The sequence below is a fragment of the Anthonomus grandis genome, chromosome 5 (assembly GCF_022605725.1).
Source record: "Anthonomus grandis grandis chromosome 5, icAntGran1.3, whole genome shotgun sequence".
Classification (NCBI taxonomy): Eukaryota; Metazoa; Arthropoda; class Insecta; order Coleoptera; family Curculionidae; genus Anthonomus; species Anthonomus grandis.
Genome location: NC_065550.1, coordinates 24,044,065 through 24,070,275, shown reverse-complemented (window position 1 = coordinate 24,070,275; position 26,211 = coordinate 24,044,065). Strand labels below are relative to the sequence as shown.

At 31.3% G+C, this 26,211-nt stretch overlaps 1 protein-coding gene across 4 annotated transcripts; it reads left to right on the top strand.

The window, feature by feature from the left end:
- Positions 1-9,456: 9,456 nt before the first annotated feature.
- LOC126736314 (ubiquitin-protein ligase E3A) lies at positions 9,457-25,823 on the top strand. 4 transcript variants are annotated; one of them, XM_050440610.1, is made up of 14 exons: positions 9,457-9,688; positions 9,873-9,946; positions 10,046-10,205; positions 12,410-12,596; positions 14,466-14,651; positions 14,710-15,009; positions 15,063-15,301; positions 15,879-16,146; positions 17,370-17,578; positions 17,637-17,865; positions 19,310-19,431; positions 19,484-19,651; positions 19,713-19,868; positions 25,308-25,823. In XM_050440610.1, exons 2-14 carry the CDS (start codon positions 9,906-9,908, stop codon positions 25,644-25,646), a joined length of 2,604 nt encoding a protein of 867 aa, XP_050296567.1. In that variant the 5' UTR covers positions 9,457-9,688; positions 9,873-9,905; the 3' UTR covers positions 25,647-25,823. The 4 variants fall into 4 exon arrangements, with proteins under 4 accessions (XP_050296567.1, XP_050296568.1, XP_050296566.1 ...); XM_050440611.1 differs by having other exon boundaries at positions 9,457-9,946; positions 17,382-17,578; XM_050440609.1 differs by having other exon boundaries at positions 9,457-9,946.
- Positions 25,824-26,211: the final 388 nt, after the last annotated feature.

Genomic DNA, 26,211 nt, shown 5'->3' with positions numbered 1-26,211 from the left:
GTATACAATGATACAAGAATATTTAAGCGAATTATTCCCAGATAAAAGTTAATTAATTGAATATTCCATCCTTCATGGGACGTCGAAGAATTGATTAATTACAGGAATTTGCCTTTCATTAAAAATTTGGCAAACATTTCATATAAGCAAAGTTTCAGTTCATAAAAAAAATACTCTAAATTTAAATAAATTAAATCATAGTTAAAATGGATAAGGATAAAGTTTTATAATTATTGATTATTTTATACATTTTATATTTCTACAAATTATTTACATAAAATATTTACCTTTCAAACAATGTAAAAAATTCTATTTTTGAACTAAATAAATAATAAAAATGAAATTATATCATGTTGCAAAAAAAACTAGACATTATTTATTGCAAAATGACAATATAGGGTTGTACATTATCCACTAAATACACTGACAAGCTTTTACATTATCTCCACGAAACATGATTTAATTACTTCAAATGTCGTTATTAATAAATATTTAATCACTATATACATCATAATTACTACTATGATACTACAACAATCATAAAATTTATTAAATAACATCTTAAAACGACTCGTAAACAAATTAAAACTAATGGGTCTCGAAATTCGAATTTTAAAACATTCATTTTAATTCCAACCACTTGTTTGCACAACCTACATAAATCTAAAGCTCCGTTGACATTATTAAATGATTATTGGCATTAGCTTTTGCGTTTAAATTAGGCAAAGAGGAGATTAAATTAATGTACAATTTAGTAGTATCATAAGGGGCTTGAACAATAATAATTATATCATTATAAAGAAAAGCGAAATTTACCTTTTCAAATCTCAAAAGTGTGTATAAATTGTAGCGTATAATAGTGATTTTTTTTTAAATTTTGGTGCAAAGCAAATGAGCTTTAGTTAATTTCAGTTGATTACTTATGGTGTTGATTTACAGTTTTTCATTTAAATTGAGTGCAATTTTTTTTGTTTTAAAATGGGTAGCCGATTGTGATAAGATATTTTTGTAAAATGCTTAATTAAACGTTTTAAACTATGGTTTATAAATTCATAGTCACAAAAGCATTGTACAAAATTAATTATATAGAAATGGGATAAATTTTAAATATATATATTGTTAATAGTTTTTATTCAGTAAACTTTATAGCAACTTTTTGTTCTCTTAAATCTTTAATTTTTTATTGTTCGCTTTGTATATTGGAACTACCCATAAGTATTATACATATGTTTATTTTTCTTTATATTTAAATGTAACGCTCAGGGACCTTAAATATTATTGTTTATATCTTTTTATTATTAATTTGTTTGTGTATATTTAACTAAGAGTCTGTACAAAAAAAGATATTAGTTTTATCGATGTATATTTCAAACTCGAAAGATTAAATTTACATTGAATTTTTACTTTTTTTTCAGTTTGAAGATAAAATTAAAAAAAGAGACATTTTTTGTTTTTATCTCTTTTAAATTTTACTTTTTCTGGTGCTGATAAAGATCTACTGCAATAAATTGTTCGCTTAAGTTGGTATTCTTTTTTATTATTAAATTATTTAAATTGTTCCAGGAATATCCGTTATTCACATTTAAGGATCATTCTTTCAGTCCATTGTAGATTTTATAGGTTTTAGAATAAAAAGAGATTAATTATAAATAAAAACTCATTAATTTATAATCTATAAATGTAATATTATTATTATTATTATTTGTTCCTTCAATACTTTAGGATCCTACGAATAATTCTAATAGGGCAATAAAATTTTATTTTATTCGTATCTGGCAGATCGTAAGCGAAACTTTCTAGTACAGTAACTGTAAAAGTTGAACTTTTTTATTGTTACAGGAATGTTCTAGGGACATTCCAAATAAATATCCAAATGGAGCCTTTTTCTCAAGAAAAAATGCAATTCTTATTAATGTAAAAATGTAAAAAAAACTAAATAATAAAAAAAAAAACATATTATTTGTTTCTTGAATAAACACTGCTTTTTTCTCAACTTTTAGCTGCCAGACAGCATGAAACTTTCCAGATAGTAACTATACGAATCTGCCGAATCTAAGTGGAAATCGTCAGATAATCGTCGAATTTTCCGTCCCTTTTTCGTCCAAATTTATCGCACGAGGTAGAAAATCCGAATGGATACTAAAATTTCAAAATTGCATTATCTTATTGTTAACTAATGTGATATTGAAAATACATTTTCAAACTTAAAAATGCAATTGCATCATTGCTAATGGTGCGCTCTCGTATGTTGGCGCGCAACATTTTCAGTTAGTTGGTTTGTTTGTCTGGTATTTATTTTTTTGAATGATTTGATACTGAAGAAAAAGACGCGTTGAAAGGGCTTGAACAAAAGGAATGTGACAATTAAACACCACTTCCAAGCCTTAAAACTTCTGTTGCTATTAGACTATAGCAGTAATTTATTAACAGCATTAATAACATAACTGACTAAAGATGTTGGACGCCAATGACAGGAGAGTACGCGCGAATCTCGAAATTAAGATGTTTCAAAAGCTTATTGAGAATTTAAAAATAATACGGATTAAAATATACACCAAATAATTTGGCAAAAGTTTTTTTATTTCAAATTCCATCCACATATAATCTAAAAAATGTCAGAGAATATTTAGGAATAACCACTTAGTGGAATTATTTTTAGGTCTTAGCATTTCGAAAATATCTTATCTGAGAATTTCCAGTTACTATCTGCTATTTCCCACTTACAATTCAAATTTCCTATGTCAAAAATGTCCCAAATACTAATTTGCTTTTCAAAATATTTTATATCCTGTATTATTAAACATAAACTTCAACACCCGATCTAACACATTTCTAAACAAAAAAAAGTCCGTTTAATCTCTTTACCAAGGTAAACTCATCATAATTTTCTTTCACAGTAATAATGCATATATGTATTCACTTTTCTACATAAGACCGCTACCGCTTACTGTACATTATGTACTTTTTGAAACATTGTGTTTTTTAGATAAATTATTAATAAAAAAGGTTCCCGTGTGCACGGTGTCTCAGACATATTCGTACACTGCATATCAGAACCCCTGTATATGTTACAAAAATGTTAAGACGCTTTTTTTATAATTATTCTTTTTATAATATTAAATGAGTATATGTCTCAAAAATATACATTTTAGTATGAACAGTTTTTTTAATAGAACAACAATCTATATAAATTTTTTAAATCAGGTTTCTTGTTCCATTCTTAATTTACATACTCGTATGTATGATACTGATAAAAAGTAAAATAAATAAATAAACAATATACTTGCATTTTTTGCATTCTGTCAAATCATGGCATATCATGCTAGATCATCTGACTTAACCTTTCTAAATCATTATTAGCGGAAACAATTTCGATTATTCAAAAAAAATTAAAAAATAACTTTTATATTCAAGAAGAGCTAGGATGTCAAATATGATACAGGAAAATAAATATTTGTGACTTATATATTCAACAGTGTTTTTTAATAAACTAAATTCAAATAACAAATTTTAAGAAAATAAAAATATATAGTTTCTGAATAAAGAATGAAACAGGAGAACTAAATTTAAAAAAAAATGCTTAATTTTAAAAGAATATTAAAAAGGTATTTTATGACAAGCATATAAAAATATAATACTACATATTAAAAGAAGTAATTCAAAACAAATATTTTTGACTATATACAGTAGCTGAAATGTTTAGTGTCAACATAAGTCCTGGACATCATGTATAGACAACTTCAGCCAACATGCAGTCAATTGTCTCACTTCATCAAAACAAGTTATTATCATAAACTTTGACTCTAAATTAGTATTTTATTCATAAAAAGAGGATGATCAAAACTCGATACATTGTGTTTATGTAAAATAAATAAAAAAGGATACAGGGTGTTTCAAAAATATAACTTAATTATAAACACACCTACGTATAAGATAGGCCTTAAATATTAACGTTTTAAAGAAAAAATTCGCAATTTGGCTTGAAGCACTTAAAAAAATGTTTCTTAATTTTTGAAGCACCCTCAAACAATATACTCCTTATGCATCTACCATATCTATAAAACCGGTGGATCTAAATAATAGTACTAATAAGTGTATAACATTTACATTGTAATCAAATCGTATATAATAATATATGTGTCTGTGAATAAGAAATTAAAAAAAAACATATTTTTAAACAATATATATTATACTTTACTAAGGCGCATTTTTTAGTTTAAAGCTTTTTATTGTAAGACATAATTATTTGTATATGGATGTATTTATTTTTTATTTCTGCCTGTAGGTGGTTGTACAGTTAAGATTATCTGTGATGAGTAATTCAATAAAAAAAATGGCAAAGTGCAATGCTTTGAAAAGTGAAATTTGTGATTTGCCTAATTGTCCTATCATGAGTGTTGTAGATTAATGATTTAATTTATAGCTAATTTTCCATTTTTAATGTTTTTTTTTTGTTTTATATAAAATTGTAGAATCATTATTATAACGTTTTTTATTTTTAAACCTTTCACTGTTATTTGGTTTTAATCTGTTTTACTGATTTTAACTAAATATTTAGCAAATGTAGTCAATATTATTAATTTTCTTTAAGGGGTAGATTTTTATTCCGCTACGGATTTAATACGAATAAAAAAATTCTTAGACGTTCAAATGTGCCCTTAAGCATTAAAATAAAGATTAAAGGCACATTTACAGTCTGTTCGACTTAAAATTGACAGCTCCGCTGTTCAGTTGAGTAGTGCTGCTGGGAAGCAGTTGACAGTTAAGTGCAGTGTAGTTCGGAATATTGGCGCGATATTTAAATCGGACATAAATTGTAGTAAATAAATACGGTGGAAATAAAAATTTGTAGTAGTCGTAAGGGATCGTGTTTAGTGCTGCAAGTGTGCAAATAAATCAGTTGACTATTAATTCACACCTAACGAACGGTAAAAACAAACGGCTATATAGGTGTCGGGTATGGATGATATTGGAAAATTGGACGTTAGTCAACTGGACATTGGTGAAAATAAATAAAGTGTGTAAAAAATGCCAAAGCTGGTAGATTTGAAAGTTGCTAAGCTGAAAAGGGAGCTGGAGGAAGAGACTGCAATATGACAGAAAATAAAGTGGACTTGCGGGAACGGCTGTGTAACGCATTACTTAAGGACGGCGATAGCCTGGACAACTTTGTTTTTTTATGGTGCAAATGATATCGGTGAAATGTTGAAAGGTTTAAAGAAATTGCTGGAAAACAAGAAAGAATTAAAGGAAGAAATTTTGGGAAAATATTCTTCACTAAAGAGGCGGATTCCTTCATTAAAGGAGAACAGGATCCAGGATGCTTAAAACAAAATTGCAACATTGGACGTCAATCGATTGATGTCAATTTGATTGATGGGCTGCCCTGTAGATCTTCAGCAGTACACAATAAGAACGAAGCTTGTGGCAAAACGGAGTCTGTTGGGCTAGTGCACCCCAATTTGTTGGTACAACATCACTGAATATTTGCTGCTGCCGTCCTGCAAGGAATGTCTCCCGCAGAACAAGAAGTGTACGACTACCTGTTGAGGCATTTGGAGACGCGTTATGGCCGATCACACTTGGAACTTGGTCTTCAGCAGATCCTGTCCGGAGGACTTCAAGCATTGTCAGCGGGCAGAGGAGAAAGATGCTGAGTTGTTAAAAACCATCATTGGTGGGTGATACTTGGCAAAATAGGGATCTTATAAAAGACTAAGAGGGGGATATATCGATATCCAGATAGTCCTAACCTGGATAAAGGAAGGGAGGAAGCCAACCTGAGAAGAAGTTGCCATGTATTCTCCCAATGTCAGGTTATATTGGGCACAATGGAGCTCCTTGAAATTTTGAAAGATGACTCTTGAGGCGAAAAATGGTCGACCACGACTGAAAAGAGTAAAGAAGGCAAATCGTTCTACCTAAATGTCGGATTCTGGAGTTGCTGGAGAAAACCCTAAAGTAGTCTCTAGCCACCAAAGAGACTGAGATAGGTTTTTTCCTTTGTTCTTACTGGCTTATCGATCGGCGATCCATGAAAGCACAGGCTAGTTGCCGGCTTAAATAGTGATTAGAAGAGAACTCCATCTCCCATGCGATCTGAAATTTGGTTGCTCGCCAGGAATTAAAGTTTTCGGGGAAAACTACGCGAGTAAGCAGCGTAGAAAAATGGATATTGTTTATAATAAAGTGCGCATTTTCATTCAAGATGCGAACGATCGTATAAAGGACGCATATGATGCTAATGCCAAAGACTAGAGATACAACAACCGTGACTTTATTTGACTCTATGATCCTAAGAGACGGAAGCATTTGTCACCCAATTTTCAAACATTATGGGATAGGCCATACAATGTCCTAATAGCTATCAATGATGTTTCTTACAGAACACAAAAGCCGCCGAGGGGTAAAGCTCGAGTCGTCCACTTAAATCGACTGGCTTCTTATTATGGAAAACACGAAGACGCTGAGCTGCGGCAAATCTAATTAGAGTCGGATTTGACATTCCATGGCCCATCATTTTAATGGCCGAAAGAGTCGGTGAAGATCTGTGAAGTGCAGCAAGACATGCTTAGCTAGCTGAGTATGCTTTGAGACATTGTGTGTTTAGAGATATTCCGTAAAAAGTTCGGAAACCAAAGCAGGTGCTTAAAAGAACCGATGAAAAGATTGGTAGTAAGATTTTCTACCTGGTTACTAAAGAGACGTCACACCAGAAGCCAACCTTAAAAGACGTTTAACGAAAATACTTATTAGGAGCAAGTGTTTTCTGTGGTGGATCATGCGCCATCTGGTTTTAAATTTCATAATTTAAAAGCATTTAGAAAAAATTTTTATTAAATTTTCTCACTTAATCTGCTGTGGTTCAAATAGGGTTTTATTAATCTTCAGTTAAGTATTAAGCATATCGAAAATCCGCTTTTGGAGGCAGGTAGTGTCTGGTTTTTCCTTCTTTAAACAGAGGTAAGCAAACTTATTTCTTCCTTTACTTCATCCAAAGCTAGCTTCTTTACTTCCTCTGTAAGGATGGTTCTTGCAAGCACCTGGTTAAGTAGTTCCAGGATCTGGATTGGTCCTTTGTTTGGGGTTGAGGTATATCATGAGATAAATCATCGGCCTATGGGATCAATTCGGGTTTTTGACGAGTTTGGTAGTAGGTGCGCTTTATTTTCTTGTTTGCTGTTGTACCCTAAGGTTGCGGACCTTCTTCCTTTTTTTGTGATAGAAATCATTTCAGATATATGGACTTTGGTTTTTCTTCTCGCTTAGGGGCATACTTCTTTGGTTCAGGGTTATGAAGTTTTCTTGCGCTTTTTGTTGAAGGGTGGAAAATCCCTGCGGTCACCGGAGAATTGTATGGCTTGGATTATGTTCTGTTATGTAAGTTTTGAGTCATCGGCCTCAGCCTTCGTAGTATAAGATATTTTCTATTGTCATTAATTTCTGTATTTCTTTTTGTTTCCGATACTCCGAACATTTCCTATATCCAGTGGTTCAGTGTTTGTTGGTGCAGTATGCGCAAGTTTGGTTGTTTCTATACATTCCTTCTCTTATTGTAATTTTCGTTGCATATCTGGCACCTTTTATTTCTTCTACACTGTTTTACCGCACTGTTTATTACACTGTTTTATCGCAGACAATTATAGCATAGGAGAACCGGGATTATTAACAAGCCAGAAGGGCCCCTCGATGAATCATGCATTTTTGTGTATTCAGGATATGCGACTCTTTTGCTAGCAACTTAATATTACAATAAACAGCTGAAGCGGGCTGTTCTACAATAATCTAGCAAACTTACCCGAGCTGTCTCATCAATCAAGGGGATCCTTACCCTTCAGTTGATAAACCTAAGTAAAATCACAAATTCGAGAAATATCGAGAAGAATATCTACGTGGAAGAACTTTACCCGACATTCTTCACTGTAATTGCGATCATAATATTAGCAACAACCCGTATAGCTTTTCCTTAGTTGTTAATTGTTAAATGTTGACGTTTTTTTTCAGTCTTAAACTCGGTAAAGTAAAATTATTACATTACAGTAATAATGTTATAATTAATATATAAGGTAACGTTAATTATATTAATTTAATGCAAAATAATTTTTTTATGTTACTTATTAGTAGCAGTATTAGTATTAGTAATAATTTTAGGAAAAAGAGCGCCAACCACGGTCTATCCCTCATCAGTCCTACGTGGCCCGTCCTGCTAATAAAAGATGATGTAAAATCCTTATCCCAGATGAGATTAACTTATTCGTGGATTCCAAAATATCTTCGGGTAGCCTAACACACCTTTCACACACTACCATAAGATGGTACGCCGTTTCCTACGTCGCGCTATGATTGGGGTACATTGGGATCTGCACCACTCCTTACAGGTGAAGGTACTGACTGAGTCAGCAATTTTAGAGAATTCAATATAGTTTTTTCCCTTACTCATTAATCTGAGACATAAGAAATTTGCCTCTTGCTAATTTCGAAGAAGGGATCAGGGTCCGTGGATTAAAGAGGTGAAGAGCCTTGCGAACTCGGCCGCCTTCTCATTTTCCTTTACTTTAATGAGTTTTGTTACTCATAAAGCATTAATTTAAGATTTCATTCAGAATTTGACAGATTTATTGGATTAACAGATGTATGCCATGAAGGTAGGAAATTAATAGGTACCTTATTGTTCTTACGTTATTTAGAATATCGGAATTGGTTACCTCTGGCTTATTAAGACCTCTGACTTAAGAACTACGGCTTAATTAACTTCCAAAACTACGTCATCATAAATGGTCAAGTCCTATAAAGTCAGGATTTCTGCTTGCTTCCTAATAACATTCCCTTTTCCTACTAGTTCTCATGGTAGCCAATTGAGTAGCTCGATAAATTTAAAAGAAATATATAAACTTTCGCGCTCTAAATCTCTGTTAATTACTTTAGTTAGTAGGTCATGTTCTTGGCATCGGGTCGACAGAAAGGCCTTGTCATATTAATTGCTCATCCTCAATATACTAATATTTGATAAAACCGTATTTTGTGCTGCGTATCATTGCAGACTAAAAACAGTAAAATTTTTATGAATCGGTCAATAACATTTGCTGAAAGGTTTTTTCCCGTTAAGTACTTGTGTGTAACTATGTAATTTTTTTGTTAAAGTAATAATTTTATTTATAAATCTGTTTAGTTCAGAGTTGAAACAATTCTGATTTCTGGAATAAATCAACAAAAGCTTATTAACCATGTGCAACTTGTTAATATGCATGTGCTCATTAAATAAATCAAAATTATAAATGTTTTAAAGCGCTTTTTAAGAACTTTAAGTAAATTTGGACGCGCAATTTATTCCACAGCACTGATTATTCCGCTACGGATAGAGAGCGACAATGTATAATAGTCCTATGTGATTTCGCCTTACACTGTCATATGTTGACAAATATGACATGTAATACCGAATGTCATATTGGCTTGTCACTTGTCAAGTTGAGTTGAGTAATCCGTAAACTCATTCGTCTCTTATTTTGGATTTTATTACGTTTAATATAATTGATAACATATTTTTTTGAAAAAATCCGTAAAAAAGTGTTTATGTTTCTTAATAAAAATGACTGCCACGTCCAAATTACCTAAAATCGGGTAGGAACCCCACTCCCACTTAAGCCAAAGCAGGCAGGAATCAGCTGTTTAATTTGCCTCCTCATTGTGGGTAATACTATAAACAAAATTCACAAATTGCAAATAAATAAAACCAGATACTGTGGCCTTATAGGCACGAAACTGTTCACATATTGCTGTGGATGGATATATAGCAGTTTCTATATTTTCCATTTAAAAAGCTTTAATATCAAATTTCTCTCAGAGAACTTTGATGTTTCCACTACCTTTTTCAGCTTTTAATCCCTTCAGTTATTTAAACAGATTCTATGAGCTCATCAGATAATTCTGCTGCAGACGAAGCTTCTAGGTATACTGAGTTTTTTTGATTGTATTACAATTGATCTATTTAATAACATTATATAACTGTATCAAGCAAATTGATACTTGATTCAACTTGTTTTTTTAGCAATAAAGAGGCCTCTCCTTGTCCGCAAGTCATACATACTGAGGAGGGAGACATGAAGAGAGCTGCAGCAAAGAAACTCATCGAGAGGTATTTTTATCAGCTTACAGAAGGATGCGGGAACCCTAACTGTACAAATAAAGACTGTGCATCAAGTGGACAGGTAGGTTTAAGAAGTACCTTACATATTAAGGACCCAATCTTGGGTTAATAATTCTAAATAGCTTGTAATTTTTTTTTTTGATGGTCTTAACAAAAAAAAATTATAAACAGTTACTAACAAAAAACATAATAATTAAATAATATAGGTTGCTTTTCTTAGATGAATCTGACTTACATGTCTTCATTTTATCAAAATTGAATCTGGATGTACGGAGGATATCATTTGGTAGTAAATGTGGTCTTGAGAGACAGAGCAAAGAGATTAATCTGGAAGCTAAGATTTTCTTAATTAATTTGATGGTAATAAATTACACTGATCTTGGTCAGGTTGAGGAAATAATAAGTCATTAAAATAGGATATAAAATTTTGTCTACTCACAATTATTTTGTAAAACAGTTTTATCAGTTATTCTCTTGACTTAATTTGGCTCATTTATCATTTTTTTGATTTTGAGTTCTATATGAATTTTAACAAAAAGTGTGCTGAAAGGCAAGTGATGTGTTTTAGGAAATAAGTCTCTTTGTTGTTCTTATAAAACATCTGTTCAATTTATTTCAATAGAATTTTAGACTTAAATCAGATTCTAGTGGAATAGGCTGAAATTCAAGTCACAATATCTCATAATCCTATCCCACCTAAATAATTTTATATTCTTTAAGTATAACATTAAGCTTTTAATATTAATAGGCAATAAACAATAGAGTGTATGTAAGATTCATCAAGATGAAATAAAAAGTCTGTTAATCAAAGAATAACTGTGTGGAAACTTGGAAAGTACTCTTTCAATTTACTATAATATGGATTGGGTCAGATTCTACTGAAATAGATAAAAACTCTTAGTTTTTTTATACCCAACCATATCAACCATTTGGATGGAATTATTTTTTTATTTTCAAAAGATATACAACCCAACTAGAATTTCGAATTTTTGTGAGAATATTGTGAATGAAATATTTTTTAAATTCTATTTTTAATATAATATACACACTATCAATCTAACCCAATTTAATTATTTTTATTAAGTATTTCCCATTTGATGCAATTGTGCACTCGAATCCTAGTTTTCATATTTCATTTGATTGCACTTTTCAAGTTTATTATTCCATTTGAACACCAGTTCATGTAATGTTGCACCAAATGCATGTCTTCACACACCTTTGCTGTGAGATTGTGGCATTTATTCAATATAAAATATGGCGGCAAAAACAAACAAACATTTTATGCTACTGTTTTATTTATATTAAGCAGTAGCCAATTATTGGACTCTGAAGATGAAATGTAATGATTGAACATATCCCTCAACCCAAAATGAAAAAAAAATTTATAGATGTGAATACCAAATTCAATAATAAACAGGTAACCTTTCCTATGTTTTGTTATATACTTTTTCCTGCATATCAATAAATTTATAATGTATATAATTCTTTTGCAGTTTAAAAAATACTTTAAATTGGAAACAGAAAATACCTATAAATTAATTCAAACTTAACCAAAAAAAGTGAAAATGGGACAATGGCAGTGTGTACTTTTACAAATGGAAAACATTGTAAAAAATCATGCTTGTAATATTTAAATGCTTTATTCAAGCAGTAGGTGTAATGTGTGGAATTCAATAAGAAGATGAAATAAAAAATGTGTTAATTGATGCATATGCATCAACTGAGAGGAATCTGACTGCCTGACATTTTTATAATGAATATCTTTTAGATAAAGGAACAATTGAAAATAATCGAATATACTGAAGTTATTCAGTGGTTTCAATTTTTGTACTAATTTGCCCATTTTTTTTCAAAGATATTCTGATTTTAACTTGATTGAAAATTCACTCTTATTTTATACAAAACACATCATATCTATCTACAAGCACCACATGTTGTTTTTTATATTTATGTAATTTTTATATTCCTATAAGTTTTTTTTCTTACTTAACTGTTTTTTAATGATTTTATTTGCAATTTTTTGCACAAAATAGTACTTTCTTCATAGAGACTTTCTTTTTAAAACAAAGGTAAGAACACAAAGTCACAGTCTCATCAAATCCATATAATTTTTTAAAAGCTATATGTGTTTTGCTCCTATCGGAGCATCATCAGGCCTAGACCTACACAGATCACATTACAACACGTGACTTTGTGTTCTTACCTTTGTTTTGTTTTCGTTTGGTCTCTTAGAGAAAAATGGATGATTTTCGACTTTCTTTTTAGTTCAATCCTATGAATCCAAATGATGCAGCAGGACATGCATTAAAACTATTCTCAAAGGATGCAAAACTTTGTGAACGACATCCTAGCAAAATAGCAAGGATTTATTGTGGTTGCAGCAAAGACAAGTTCAGTGCTCCAGAAGAACCTATTTGCTCAGTTGTATCAAATGATAATGTGGTGTCTCAAAGTAAGTAGTTTTTTAGAAATAGAAACTCACTTTTTTGAGGAGATTGTTTGAAATATTATGGTGCTAATTGCAGTTAAACACAAACATGTAAAATTGTTGCCTTTAAATTCTGGATTAAGTTAATATAACATCTAAAGTAGTGTTTTTTAAAAATAACGATTAATGACTGAAGGACTTGGCCTGCTCGCTACATGAAAAATCAAACCACTTGGCCATCACATAGGTCTAAAAATAAAAATATTTTGTTCTGATCTTTTCTCGCGCGCTATTGTGTTGCGCTTCACAACCCATTACTTATATCATTTAATTATCATTAAATATAAATTGCATATTTTTTGTTAAAAAAAACACTATACAATCTATAAAAAGTAATAAATCAAAAGAATTTAGATGTCTGCCTGAAAAAACAATGAATTGGCTGGATGCCATATTGTACACAAGCACAATGTTTAACCTTTTATAAGTTTAATGTTTGCTGGTAGGCAATGACTTTGAATAATCCATAAAGTGCGTGTTTTTCTGTGATATTTAAGATGTTTAGGGCCAGAAGGAACAGATATTTTGGTGGTAAATAATATATGTAATTATTTTAGTATATTTTCCTTGGCTGCTTTAATGTTGCTTATTGTTTTTGTTAGTAAAAAAGTGACAAACGAAAAACATATGAAAACTTCTTTGTCTTTATAAATGTTTAATAATGATTGTGATTTTTATCATTAATTAAATGAGTCAATATTATTCAATTAAGATGAATATTAGGTAAAAGATCTTATAAATATTCTATACTTGACTAACTGAACATTATCTAAATAGTCTAAAATGAGTATATGAAGTATAAAATAATTGTTTTTTTTTTCCTATTTGCAAGGCAAAAAAGAGGTCTTCCCCGCCATTGCTTTTTAACAAAATATGAGCACATAGGAAGCTTTGGGTATAGTTATTAAAGAAATTTTAAAAGATTTAAAATGAGTGGAGTGGTTATACGAATATATACCCAATAACGCTCAAAAGATTAAATACCATCGGTTTTAGAGGATTTGTTAATAATTTATTTGAATATCAGATAAATGCAGTGATCAACTATAAATAAGGTTTGCTGTAGGGTAGTGTTGGGACCTTTTGTCATTAATGACATGTTGATGAAATGCGTTAGGGAACAATGTGTTTTATTCTGCTTTGCAGTTGGCAGTGTCAATTGCAAAGCATGATGATACTTGTAAAGGTATCATCATAAGTTATTCCAGAAATCAATTTTAAAACTGGTTAAAATATTTTTTATTTTCTGTCAATATAGAGAAAATATATCAGAAAAAAAATATTTAGGTTGTAAATTGAGTTGGAATAATTGTAAAGATTAAATAAAAAGAACAAAATGTATAAAATACTTAGGTTACTATATTAATTGGAAAATAAATATTCAGTAGTTAACTACTAAATTAACGAACATACAAGTATCACAATTTAAAGTTTTTCCTTTTCGTTGGTTAAAGCCACACAACTTGCATACAAATAAGTTAACAAAAAGTTGCAATGGCGCAAGTGAAGATACCTATCTTACAAGGAACAAAGATTTACAAATTTTTGCCAGATATAGTTTTAACTATATATTATAATTAATAAATGGATTAGGGATGATGGATTTAATTTTAGTTAATTTGGTGATAATAACTAGATAAAGGGTTAGAAATAAACTGAGCACTTTTATTATTTGTTATTTTTAATAGTGTTCTTAAAACCTTAAATTGCGGTGAAGCTGTAAGTTAATTAACCAAAAACTGATAGAATTAAGTCTGTTATTGCAAAAACTGTAAATTGTCTTATTGTTGTTAATATAATAAAAGTCAAAACTAATTTTTTATATTATCTTAGCGTCTGTGCCGACACATTTAACAGAAGAAGCACTATACGATATAATCGACGAATGTGAAAGCAACGAGACCTACTCACCCCTCATAAGAACGTTGGGCGAAGTATTCAGTAGCATAGAAAATTTATCTAAAAGTTTCTCGCAAGAGCCTTTTAGCGCCACTTCGACGCCAAATTCCGAAAATCCTGGTAAGTTTTTGAAGAAAATCCGTTTCTAAAGCTGAACAAGCAATAATATCTAATCTAGAAAAGCTGCAATGTCTAAACAAGGAACAACTGAGACATCTAGAAGGCGAAAAAGATAAGGATGAAGATTCCTGTGCGGAAACGAGTAAAACTTCGATACGCCCTGTCGATTTACCGGCTGTTAGAAGGGCGTACACGGCCCTTTTTAAACTTAAAACCTCAATATTTGAAAATGCCATGGTGAACGCATTGGTAACCTTAGCTGGGAACTTACAGATGGAGCTTCCAATCAGGAAAGAAAAAGATAGTCATGACGACATCGTTAATGTTTTACTGATAGTTTTTGAAATACCTGCTTTAGGTAAAAAATAGCAATGTAAACTCTACGAAATTTAATAAAATTTGTCTATATAGGCTCAGGTGATTTTCTTGAGACAGCATTGCCAGCCATATGCAGGGCTGCCCAATGGTTGCCAGTGGAAGTTCAAGCAACTTTAGCTACATCCTGGGCAGGACCTGGAAGGTCTTCTATAAGGAATATATTGGAAAATTTGCAGCAGCTTATTACTTTAAGGGTTATCGTGACACCCTTTCACAGGGAATTTTTTATTCAGGACGAGAATGTTATTACATCGGCTACCCAAGTTATGAAGGTAAGCCTTAGCGTGGTTTAACTAAATATAAATCGCAAGTATTAGTTTAATCTAATAAATCCAAATCAACAATATCATATTTCTTTAATTTTATTAAGGTGACATATATTTCGCCTAACAAAGGTATCCTGAAAAATCATAAAAAAATTTTATATATATATTTTTTAAATTAAAACCTGTAATGTTTAAATAAGCCTGTCTCTAAGACCTAAATCTGCTCTTTCCGGCTCTTAAGGGTTTATAGGAAGAAATCTATTTAATTTTTCACATTATAATATTTTAAATTAAGCTTATAGCAGGCCATTAAGTTTTGACGTTCACGACCAAAAATTATTTGCAATCTCTAAATCTTTATTGAGATTGGGAAATATACTCCTACTTTCATATTATAGATGATATTAGCAGAAGTTAAGACATTCATGAAACTGTGATGCGTTTATTGTTAAAAATAGTGCACCAAGAAGCAGTGCTTCCTTGAGATGCACAAATATCAATAAAGTAACTGTGGTCCAAGCTTAAATCATTACAGGAAACTAGATACTGTTTAAAGCTTACAATGTTCTCTTGCTCCTTTCAGGTTTTATATTATGCCAACGTGCTAGCCGGCGTATTAGAATCGCCCGCATTACGAAATATGGACGATATGAATGACTCGATGGACGAAAGCTTCTTGGCAGTCAAATTGAACAAAAGCGTAGCACCGGTGGATTCTCTAGCCCAGACGTTGGGCGTTCACATCCTCGATTGCCGAAAACCTTTTTTGCCTTATTCGGAATTTTACAACGAACCTTTGAGCGATATGGTTGAGATGGATAGGGATTTTGCCAATTTTAAAAGCGAATTCGGTATGATAAGCATTTTAATATATCCCCTTTCTTAACATTAGGAGTAAGCTGTTTTAATAAGCAATAAATTAGCTTAATATGCTACTACCGTGCGTAGTACTCACCTTACACGCTCTTCAGTGTTAATAAATGTGTAAAGCTTGCAAAGCTTTTTTTTTAATGCAGTAGTTATTACTTTTTGATTAAATTTAAAGTAGTTATTTGCGCACTAGTGCGCGTAAAATAAATGTTACATTAATTTAATTCATAATTGGTCAACATTATCAGAAAAAAAAATTACTTTACTTTCACTGTCGACAAGATAATTATGACGGTAGTGGCTATATAACATAATCAATATCACGCGTTTATATATTTTCTGGAATAAATTAAAAAAAACAGTCAATAAGACAATTTTATACAATTAGTCCTGCTTTAAAAATGTATCCCCTGGCGTTGTTATTGTATGCGATTGTCATGCAAAAGGTGTTGAGATCAACAGACGATTGCGTAACTTGATAAATATCTGCACTTGGAAACATCCCAGATTCTCCAGCAGTCGCGAAAACTTGTTGAAAAACACTTCTATCTGGAAAACGATGCTCGTACTCCGCGACTGCTTGAATTGAAACCCATTGCAGAAGCCATAGACGAATATCATATCTGCATATTTAAAATGTGAGAATTTCGCATCATAATAACGTACATAGATGTAATGTTTCTTAAATCAAAGTTATGAACAGAATTTGATAATAACAAAATTTAATGTTATTTATTATCATGTTGCTATTGGTAAGTAACAAAACGAAAGATGACAACGCTAACTAGCAGTTGTTCTGGCAGGCAAGGCACCCTTTTTATTTTTTTAATAATACATGCATACATACCTAAAGTATTGACATTTCCTCATGAATCATTCAGTATAACAAAAAATCATTTCTACTAATATTAATGTAGTTACATATAAAGTAGAATTTAAAAAAAAAAATCCTTTTTTATTAATGGGATTTGATTTTCTTGAAGTCCTGAAAATTTCCATTTATAAAAAAGGATCATTTACACACTTGTTACATCAACTATTTTGTATTATAGAAAATGAACAAATTTAGAGCTCAATTCTTGAGCATTGCAAAAAATTAGAACCTAATATACACGGATTAAAAGCTTTATTTGTGGTCCTAACTACGATATTCTGGAACAATAATAATTAATCATAAATACTAAAACGTATTTATTTTTGATAGGTATCTTTTCAGGCAAGTTTAGCTTCATGAATTATCCTTTTATTTTAACTCCCGCTACAAAAACTATGGGACTGTACTTTGACAATAGGATAAGAATGTACTCGGAGAGGAGGATTAGTATTTTACAAGCGGTTACGGGGCAACCCTCAAATCCTTATTTAAGACTGAAAGTTAGGAGGGAAAATATTATCGATGACGCTTTAGTTGAAGTAATTATTATTCCTTCTTTTTATATGACGATTTATTCACCTAAGGGTTCCGTTTCAGTTAGAAATGATTGCTATGGAGAACCCAAACGATCTTAAAAAGCAGCTGGTGGTGGAATTTGAGGGCGAACAAGGTATTGACGAGGGCGGTGTATCGAAGGAATTTTTTCAACTAGTCATCGAGGAGATTTTTAATCCGGATTACGCGATGTTCACCGTGCAAAGTGAAACGCAAATGATGTGGTTTAATCCTACCAGTTTCGAAAGTACCGCGCAGTTTAACCTTATTGGTAAGTTAGTGACGTTGTTTTTTCACCTGATGGTGCAATCTTTACTTTTATTCAATTTAACATTCTTTATTATTCTTTAAGACAAGATTATATTTTTATAGAATCGTTAATACAGATAATTTTTATAGAATCGTTAATACAATAAAAGGCATAATAAAGAATATAGGAGCAATACACTTTCATTAATCACAACACTTAAAAGTTTGAACATTTTAACTGAAACGGGGGGAACTCCATCTGTGGACACTTGTCTATTTTCTATAAATGAATAAGAATACGAATAAACAATTTAAAATTTTACTGAAGGCATTGTTCACTTAGAGAACTTTAAAAGACTAATTTCTAGGTTAATCTGGTACTAAAATTAATAAAATAGACAGTAATAACTTCAGCATAAATTTTATTTTTAATATGTCATGTTCAAGCATTTAGTTAAAAATTAAAATTATTATTCATATATTTTTTTAAATATTGTTTTGATTTCATAGTCAAAAGCCATATCATGTATGATATCAGCCATATCACTTTTGAGAAAAATGTCAGTTAACCACTTTTATGCTTTACACGGAAGTCTAGGAGTCTTGAAGAACAAGCCTTTGGAATAAATTAGCACTTTGGTGATTTCCCTTAAAATAAAAAAATTGAAAACTTACCTGTAGTCAAACCCCGACTTTTTGAAAGTTTTCATTATTGTCAAAGGTTTCATTAACAGACGTAGGTTTCAAGAATAAAGATTCCTGTGGGCAAAAACGATCTATGTAACGATTTGAATTATCGCAGATTATTTTTATAACATCAAGTGATGGTTGGTGAATTGTTTATTGTATCCCCTGAAGTATTATTTTTACAGTTCTTTTTCATGTAATTCTCTTTAATTTTTCTCTATCTGTTCCTGCGTCTTTCTCTTTAATTCGTTCCATTTAGCACCCACATTTTTTTACCACACCTATTTCATTGGTTCTTTTAAAATCGAAATTAATACCTGTTTGCTAAACAATTTTCAATTTTAATATTTTAATTCAATGAGTAAAATTTTGTGTTTTTTTCTTTAGTTCATAATGTTTTTATGAATTTGAATATGGAGCAGGTTTAATAAAATTTTAAAAAATTCAGCTGTTGCAAGATGCTTTAATTTTATATGGACCATTATTTATTAATAACAATATCTATTATCTAAAATTTTCCAATTTGATATTCAAAAATAAATAAAAATATCAACGTGTTCTTTAAAAGTATGAAACATCGAATTTACCCATCTTGAAAAATTGATTTTTCTCATACTAGTAGTTTCAGAATATTTTTTTATACGGTCTTGATTCCTGGTTTGATTCCTCTATATTGATTTTTATTAAAATAAATTACAGAGATCATAAAATATACAGAAATTCACATTCTTAAAATAATACGTTTACATTTTTCATGCCATCCATGCTCTTTATTTTAGGAATAGTACTGGGTCTAGCAATATACAATAATATTATTTTGGCTGTTAACTTCCCTATGGTATTGTACAGAAAACTAATGGGGAGAAAAGGATCATTCGAAGACCTACTAGACTGGAATCCTGTAGGTTATACCATTCAATTTCCTAAAACTTTTATTCAATTAGATCTTGTAGGTTTTGTACAACAGCTTAAAACAGTTGCTGGAATATACCGAACCAGATTTGGAAGAAGTGTTCCTGCAAACTTTTAGAATTAGTTACAAAGATGTGTTCGGGTCGGTTATAAACTACGACCTTAAGGAGAAAGGTGATAAGATTCCCGTAACACAAGAAAATAAATATGTAAGTCATTCAGGAAAGCTTTTTAAATATCAACTTATTATATCCGTGTTTTTGTTTTCAGGAATTCGTCGATTTGTATGCCGACTTTTTATTGAACAAGTCTGTAGAAAAGCAATTCAAGGCTTTTTATAAAGGCTTCCAAATGGTAGTGGATGAATCTCCGTTAGATCAACTTTTCCGTCCCGAAGAAATTGAACTATTAATCTGTGGCAGTAAAGTAAGTAAAACTTTGTATTTTAATTATCTAATCTATTTTGCTTTTTTAATATTTTATTAGTTAAATAGTTCAATGAAGTTTCATGATGAAGTCATGAATCGTGAATTATTTTTTTTAACTGTGTCCCAGCTTTGCTACTTTGTAGGAATTTTTTATTAATAGTAGGATCAGTAGCACTGAAAAGCAAAGAATTAAAATATTAGCCAAGAAAGTCCCTAGGCGGTTTTTTTTTTGATAAAAGTTCACGGCTTTCTTCGAATCTCGATATGCAGTTGTTAGAGATGTTAATCCTATTAAACACACTAGGCATTTTTAAAGTAATTGGTGGTATATTTGTAATGTTTTCTTGGTTCTTGGTATTACAGGATAGCATTAAAGTCTAGTGGCTCTCGGGCGAGCTCGGCTCAATACTCGGGGTTCGGATCCGCGCCTCAATTCAAAATGGGCAGCGAGCGACGAGCCCCTGTATTAGGCAACCAACCATACGCCAAATGTTTTGCCTTTTAAAGCATTTAAAGCTTTTGAGTTCCATATAACTTTTTTATTTTATCATGTTTATATTTTACTTATGGTATTTTACCTACCTATGTAAAAAATATAATGTAATTTTACTATAATTCATTTGTTACTTTATAACCTATTTATATATAAATTGCTCTTAAGATTTGTAGGTATAAAAACATTAAAAACCAACACATTTTTATTTATTTATTTATTAAGTACAGTCCTAGGGCCAATTACAGACATCCATATACGTATATAAAGGAAAATATGTCAAATACAGCAAAAACAATTAAACCTAACACTACACAAAAAAGAATAACACCAAGTTATCTTCTTATGTTAACAATGACTGTTAACAACAGATGACTTAAAATTAAGAGGTATAAACCTGAGTCTGAGAAGCATCAATCAAGTGTATCGTTAATAATTTTGGGATTTTTTTTTTAAATTTTAAAAGGTCTAAATCCAAATCACACGCATAAATATTAAAATGATTATATATTTTGTCAATGAGTGAGTTTTTATAAGTATTAGTTCAAAGTTATTGAAAGAATTTCAGGGGAATCAATTTTGTTGGTTTAAATTTTAAAGAGATATAGGTTCTGATGGACCAATTTTCCAAAGTTAATCTATAAAAGCTTCTTAATGGTTTTAATACAAACCTCATATTGACGGAACTAAATTATACTAACATATTCTAACTTTAGTAATACCAGACCGTCGAAAACTTCAGACAACACTTCACATTAAAAAGATTAGTAGATCTGACAATGAAACCCATTGTTTTGTGTAGCTCATTCACCATATTGACAATTTGATCCGCAAAAGTCAGATTGCCGTCAACCACAACACTTAAATCCCTTTCATTTGTAAATTTCTTTTATCTGCAGACATGAGCAGTCCTCCACGGACCCAATCCCCATGGATAACTTAGAAAATCATTGGGTAACTGAAAATTAGTTATTAGTGACGTTGTTTTCTTAAATAGATTTTATAATATTGCTGCGCTTCACTATTAGCAAATGCCTTCTCCATACAGTATAAATAACATCTGTTGTTTCTTTTCATTTAGGGCTTTGTGAAAACTCTGACAAAACCTTATAAGGTTGGTTAATGTAGCCTTCTTAGGTAAAACGGTAGGTCTTCTTTTATTCTAAGGCAAATCATGATTTAAATAATAATTTCCTTATTTTAACTGGTTTGAACAGGTTATAACTACGTGATAGTTACTGATTATAGTTACTGATTATAGTTTTACCTTCTTGCTAGTAGGAAAATAGGTTTGCTTCACAAACTTCTGTTTGTTGTCATCAAATATTTTGCTACTTGCTATATAGTAATTTAACAATACTTTAGGATTATTTATGTTTAGCCTACACAAAACACACCACAAATTTACTAGTTCTAATATATTGTTTAACACTAAATAAATTTAATAGCCGTAACCAACACGTTGAAAAAACGAAATAAATCAGTAAATGTCACAGTGTCAACGCTCCCGCCAGAAGTGTTTTGAATCGATGGCTTCCCCGAAGTCGAGAGAGCCGCTAGACTTTAACGGCATCCTAATGTATTTACGCACGTGTAGGTACTGTTGTAAAAAGTTATTCAGCCAAATCATTAAAACCTAATTTATATTAACTAAAAATTATCTAGTTAATACAAATGTTCCTTAAAAGATAAAATAGTATTGATGATTGATGCATCCTAAAATGCATCATACATTAAAACTATAAAAATCTTTATCGGGAAGTTATTTTCTCTAAATATTTGTATATTGCGTATTTCTTTTATAAGCACGTATAATGATGGAGCAGACAAAATCCCCGGTTTCAAGAAAAAGCTACAACTAGTTCTGATTAAAACGCAGCGAATTATTCGTTCTGCGTCCTAAAAACACCCAAAGGTTCGTTAGACAAGTTCAAAATAAGAGATAATTCATTATTGACTGTATATAAGATAGCTTAATTATCCGTGCCACCAAACTGTCTCCGAGTCTTCGTATCGAAGCACAGGTACTGGAAAGTTTGGAAATAAGTCGTTTACTATGCTGATTCCGGGTAAGCAATGGATCCAAATAGACTCCAAAAAATGTAAAGGACCCTGATATTACTATGGTTTTGCAGCGACTTGCACAGGGCGGTTTTGCTGTGTTTGAATAAGTAACCCAATCCGCTAGACGGAATTTTTTTTGTCAACTAATAACTGTCACTCATTATCCAGGAAATAAGGTCCCTCATCCCTAGAGCAATTTTTAATCCGTTTAAACCAATACTATCGCTGAGATGTTACTACAGTGTTAATTTTTCTACTAGTGATAGATTGAAATTAAAAAAAAACCGCTATCTATATTTAAAGGTTTAAATAAACTTTCATAAGTTCAAAGAAAAATGGCCTATTAAGTATTACCGTAAGCTATTGAATAAGTCATCTATATAAAATTATTGCTTTTCTACCGTTTCTTGTTGGCTTGTATATGTGTATATGTAAGGGCCGGGCGATCGACATATTTACATATCGTGCTGGCTGCTTTCCTATCCAATCACTATTGCAAAATGTAAACCGGGTATAATCCCTTTTACCTGCAGCCACTACTAATCCCGCTGCCCGCTGTCTTTCTTAATAATTCTGTCCCTTTGAAGTAAGTTACCATATACATGCAGCGTTACATTATCATATTATATGTTTTTTTATGTTTGTGAACCCTCCCAGAATAATTTTTCTGTTGTATAAGGCTCGAGAACTGTTAGCACTTTGTGCTTTATTCAACTTTAGTTAAAATGTTTTACAAAAACATCAATTATTTTTCCAAACAATTAACAAATAATGAGCTGATTACTATCAGAAGCAACAGGACAGAGGGTAGCATGTAAACAGACGTTGTTTACCTGTGATGGTATTCCTTTGATTCGTGACTGGTGAATGCGATACGTACGTACAGTCTCTAGAAAGCAGCCAAATGGAATAAATTCCATAATAAATAAATAGGGGTACTCTCGAAAAAAACGCTCAGACGCATCAATTTTTACTTGCCTATTTCTTTAAAAAATGTTATTTGGAACCGTTACTACAGTTATGCGTCAAATCCCCCCAAAATTTGCAAATCTCCAGTTTTTTGGGAGCTCTTATTTTCCGTTCCATGGTGTAAGTCTAATTTTAGGGGATTATTCAGGGGGCTTACCCTTCTTATGGCCCCTATTTTATTTTTACAATAAGAAATTAAAAAATCTAGCAATACCATCTAATTAGTAAGGAACGATCATTTTGAATTTTTTAATGGCTAACAATGGGAACTTGTAAGTTTTCAGAAGATTTGACGCATAACCTTGCAAATCGGTGTATAGCGGGGAGGATCTATGAAATGGCCAGCACGATCCCCTCATTTGACATCATTAGACTTCTTTTTATGGGGATAAGGCTCAAAATATAATCTACAAAACTAAACCCCTCGACTTGGCTGACTTAAAAAGACGAATAACGGTTGCGATTAGTTCGGTCACGTCTGAGACGTTGAGTAACGTTAGAAGAAATTTTCAGGACATTCGTGGCGAGGATATTGAACATCTCCTACATTGTTTAATTAAGAGATAAGCAGCATTACTTATTAGTTTTTGAATATTTCGTAATGAAATTATGTAACCAAATAATTTTCGTTGTTTTTAATGTTAATTTTTGCAATAAATCGAAAAACACTCAATATGTCCGAAACTATAATTTGTGCGTTCTGTATTGAACCTCAAACATACTTGAAAAAACTTCGGAAAGAACCATCTGCTTTCCAATAACAAAATCTTGCAGAACTATGTTGTTTATTATTAGTTCTTCTTATTGTTTATTAAGTTCTGTGCAGCGCTAATATTGTTTAATTTAATTAGAGTCTTTATTTATAGGATTTGTAAAGGGTATCCTAATAATAGGGACAGGTTTAATTTTCTAGAAAAACACAGTTTCTTGTAAAATCAGCGACTATTTATATTTCAACAGAAATAATTGTGATTAACCATAAAACAGGACATCCATTAAATGGCCACCACAACCCTTGCACGTGCTACATTTTTATTCTGTGTGTGTGAGTGGCTTTATGACGCTGATAACGAATTGTATTTTTCTCTAAGGTGTTTAAATAGCCCTTGAGGAAAAAGTCCATACACTGCACACTATTAACGATCACCGCATTTCCATCTGAATTTTCGAAGAAATACCGTCCAATCACTCCGCTAGTCCAAAATGCGCAACAGAATGACGGCGGATGCATTGGCTGTTCCAGTATTATATATATATTAGAACGCCAAATTCGGCAGTTCGACTTACCCACATTGATGTACCCGTCTGGTTGAAAATGCGTCTAAGAGAAAGTGATTATCTTAAAAAAATTCGAATCATTTTGGTGATTCTCTAGCTCTCACTCGACCAATCCACGATTTTGTGTATATTCGATTCGTTGGCTTAAACTCTTGAGTCAATTGAACCTTGTACGTGTGCACACAGATCTTTTATCAAAATTTGTGATAAAGTGGGTTTGGTAATGTTCAATTTTTGACCAAAATTCTGAATGGAAATGCTTGAATCCACTTTCTCATCCGACCGAGAGTTATACACAATTTTCATACTGTTTGACCACAATTTTTCTCATTTGTCTGGTGAATTTTATTTTAACATAAATTAAATCTTGCTCGGTACATGGCAGTTGTTAACTCCACAAACTTGCACAAACAAAATATCGGCAAATTAATATCCGCCAGCCTTTGTGAAACACCCTTATAAAACAATTTGTAATAAACATATCTTTGACCGTCATAGATTATAAAAAGAAACCTAAAATGGCTATGTTTCAGGGAAAACGCTCTAAGCGCCAAACATTTTATTCTACCCGTTTTATAAATCTTATGAATTTTACTATTTCAACCTTAACATGCATCGTATTCTTCTTTTCAGAACTTTGACTTTGACGAACTGGAAAACTCAACCGAATACGACGGTGGTTACACGAACGACTCCCAAGTGATCAAAGATTTCTGGTCAGTGGTCCACGCATTGTCAACAGAAGACAAAAGAAAACTTTTACAATTTACGACCGGTTCAGATCGAGTTCCTATAGGCGGTTTAAGCAGATTAAAACTCGTTATAGCTAAAAACGGTCAAGATTCGGATCGGTTACCCACCGCTCACACGTGTTTTAATGTGCTACTTTTGCCGGAATATTCGTCGAAGGAGAAGTTAAAAGATCGGTTAGTGAAAGCGATAAATTACTCTAAAGGTTTTGGCATGTTGTAATGGTCAATAATAATTAATTTTGCTGCTTGTGATTTTTTTTAGAATAGCTAAGAAACGGACATTACTAACAGTAATACATTTTTTTCATTATATTATTTAGGGTAATTTAAATTGTTTATCATTATATTACCTGGTATTATTTAAATAATAAAATATATTTTATACTAGGTGGACAAATTTGTGTTTACATTTTATCTTCCTTTTTATAGATTTACAACACAGGACGTCTTTTAAATTTATTTGAGGGTAATTGGGGCTAGATTATATAACTCAAAAATAACATATATCCTCTTTTAAAAAGTGACACCTGAAGATGGTTTCTTCTACTTATTTTCGAAACGGTTTAAAATAAAAGTTTGAAACTTTGAGATCCTCCTAATTTTACGAGACTGTACCTCCTAATTTAGGTGGGAATCATTTAGGGATTGAGCAAAAAAAAATTTTTTTTTTATTATAAAAGACAGAATCCTCATATTTAATTTGTGTCTGTGTAAATTATCACTGTATTTTTTTGTTTACAGTTCTATACAGATCGTGTTACCGTGAGCTACGTATTACCCAAAAT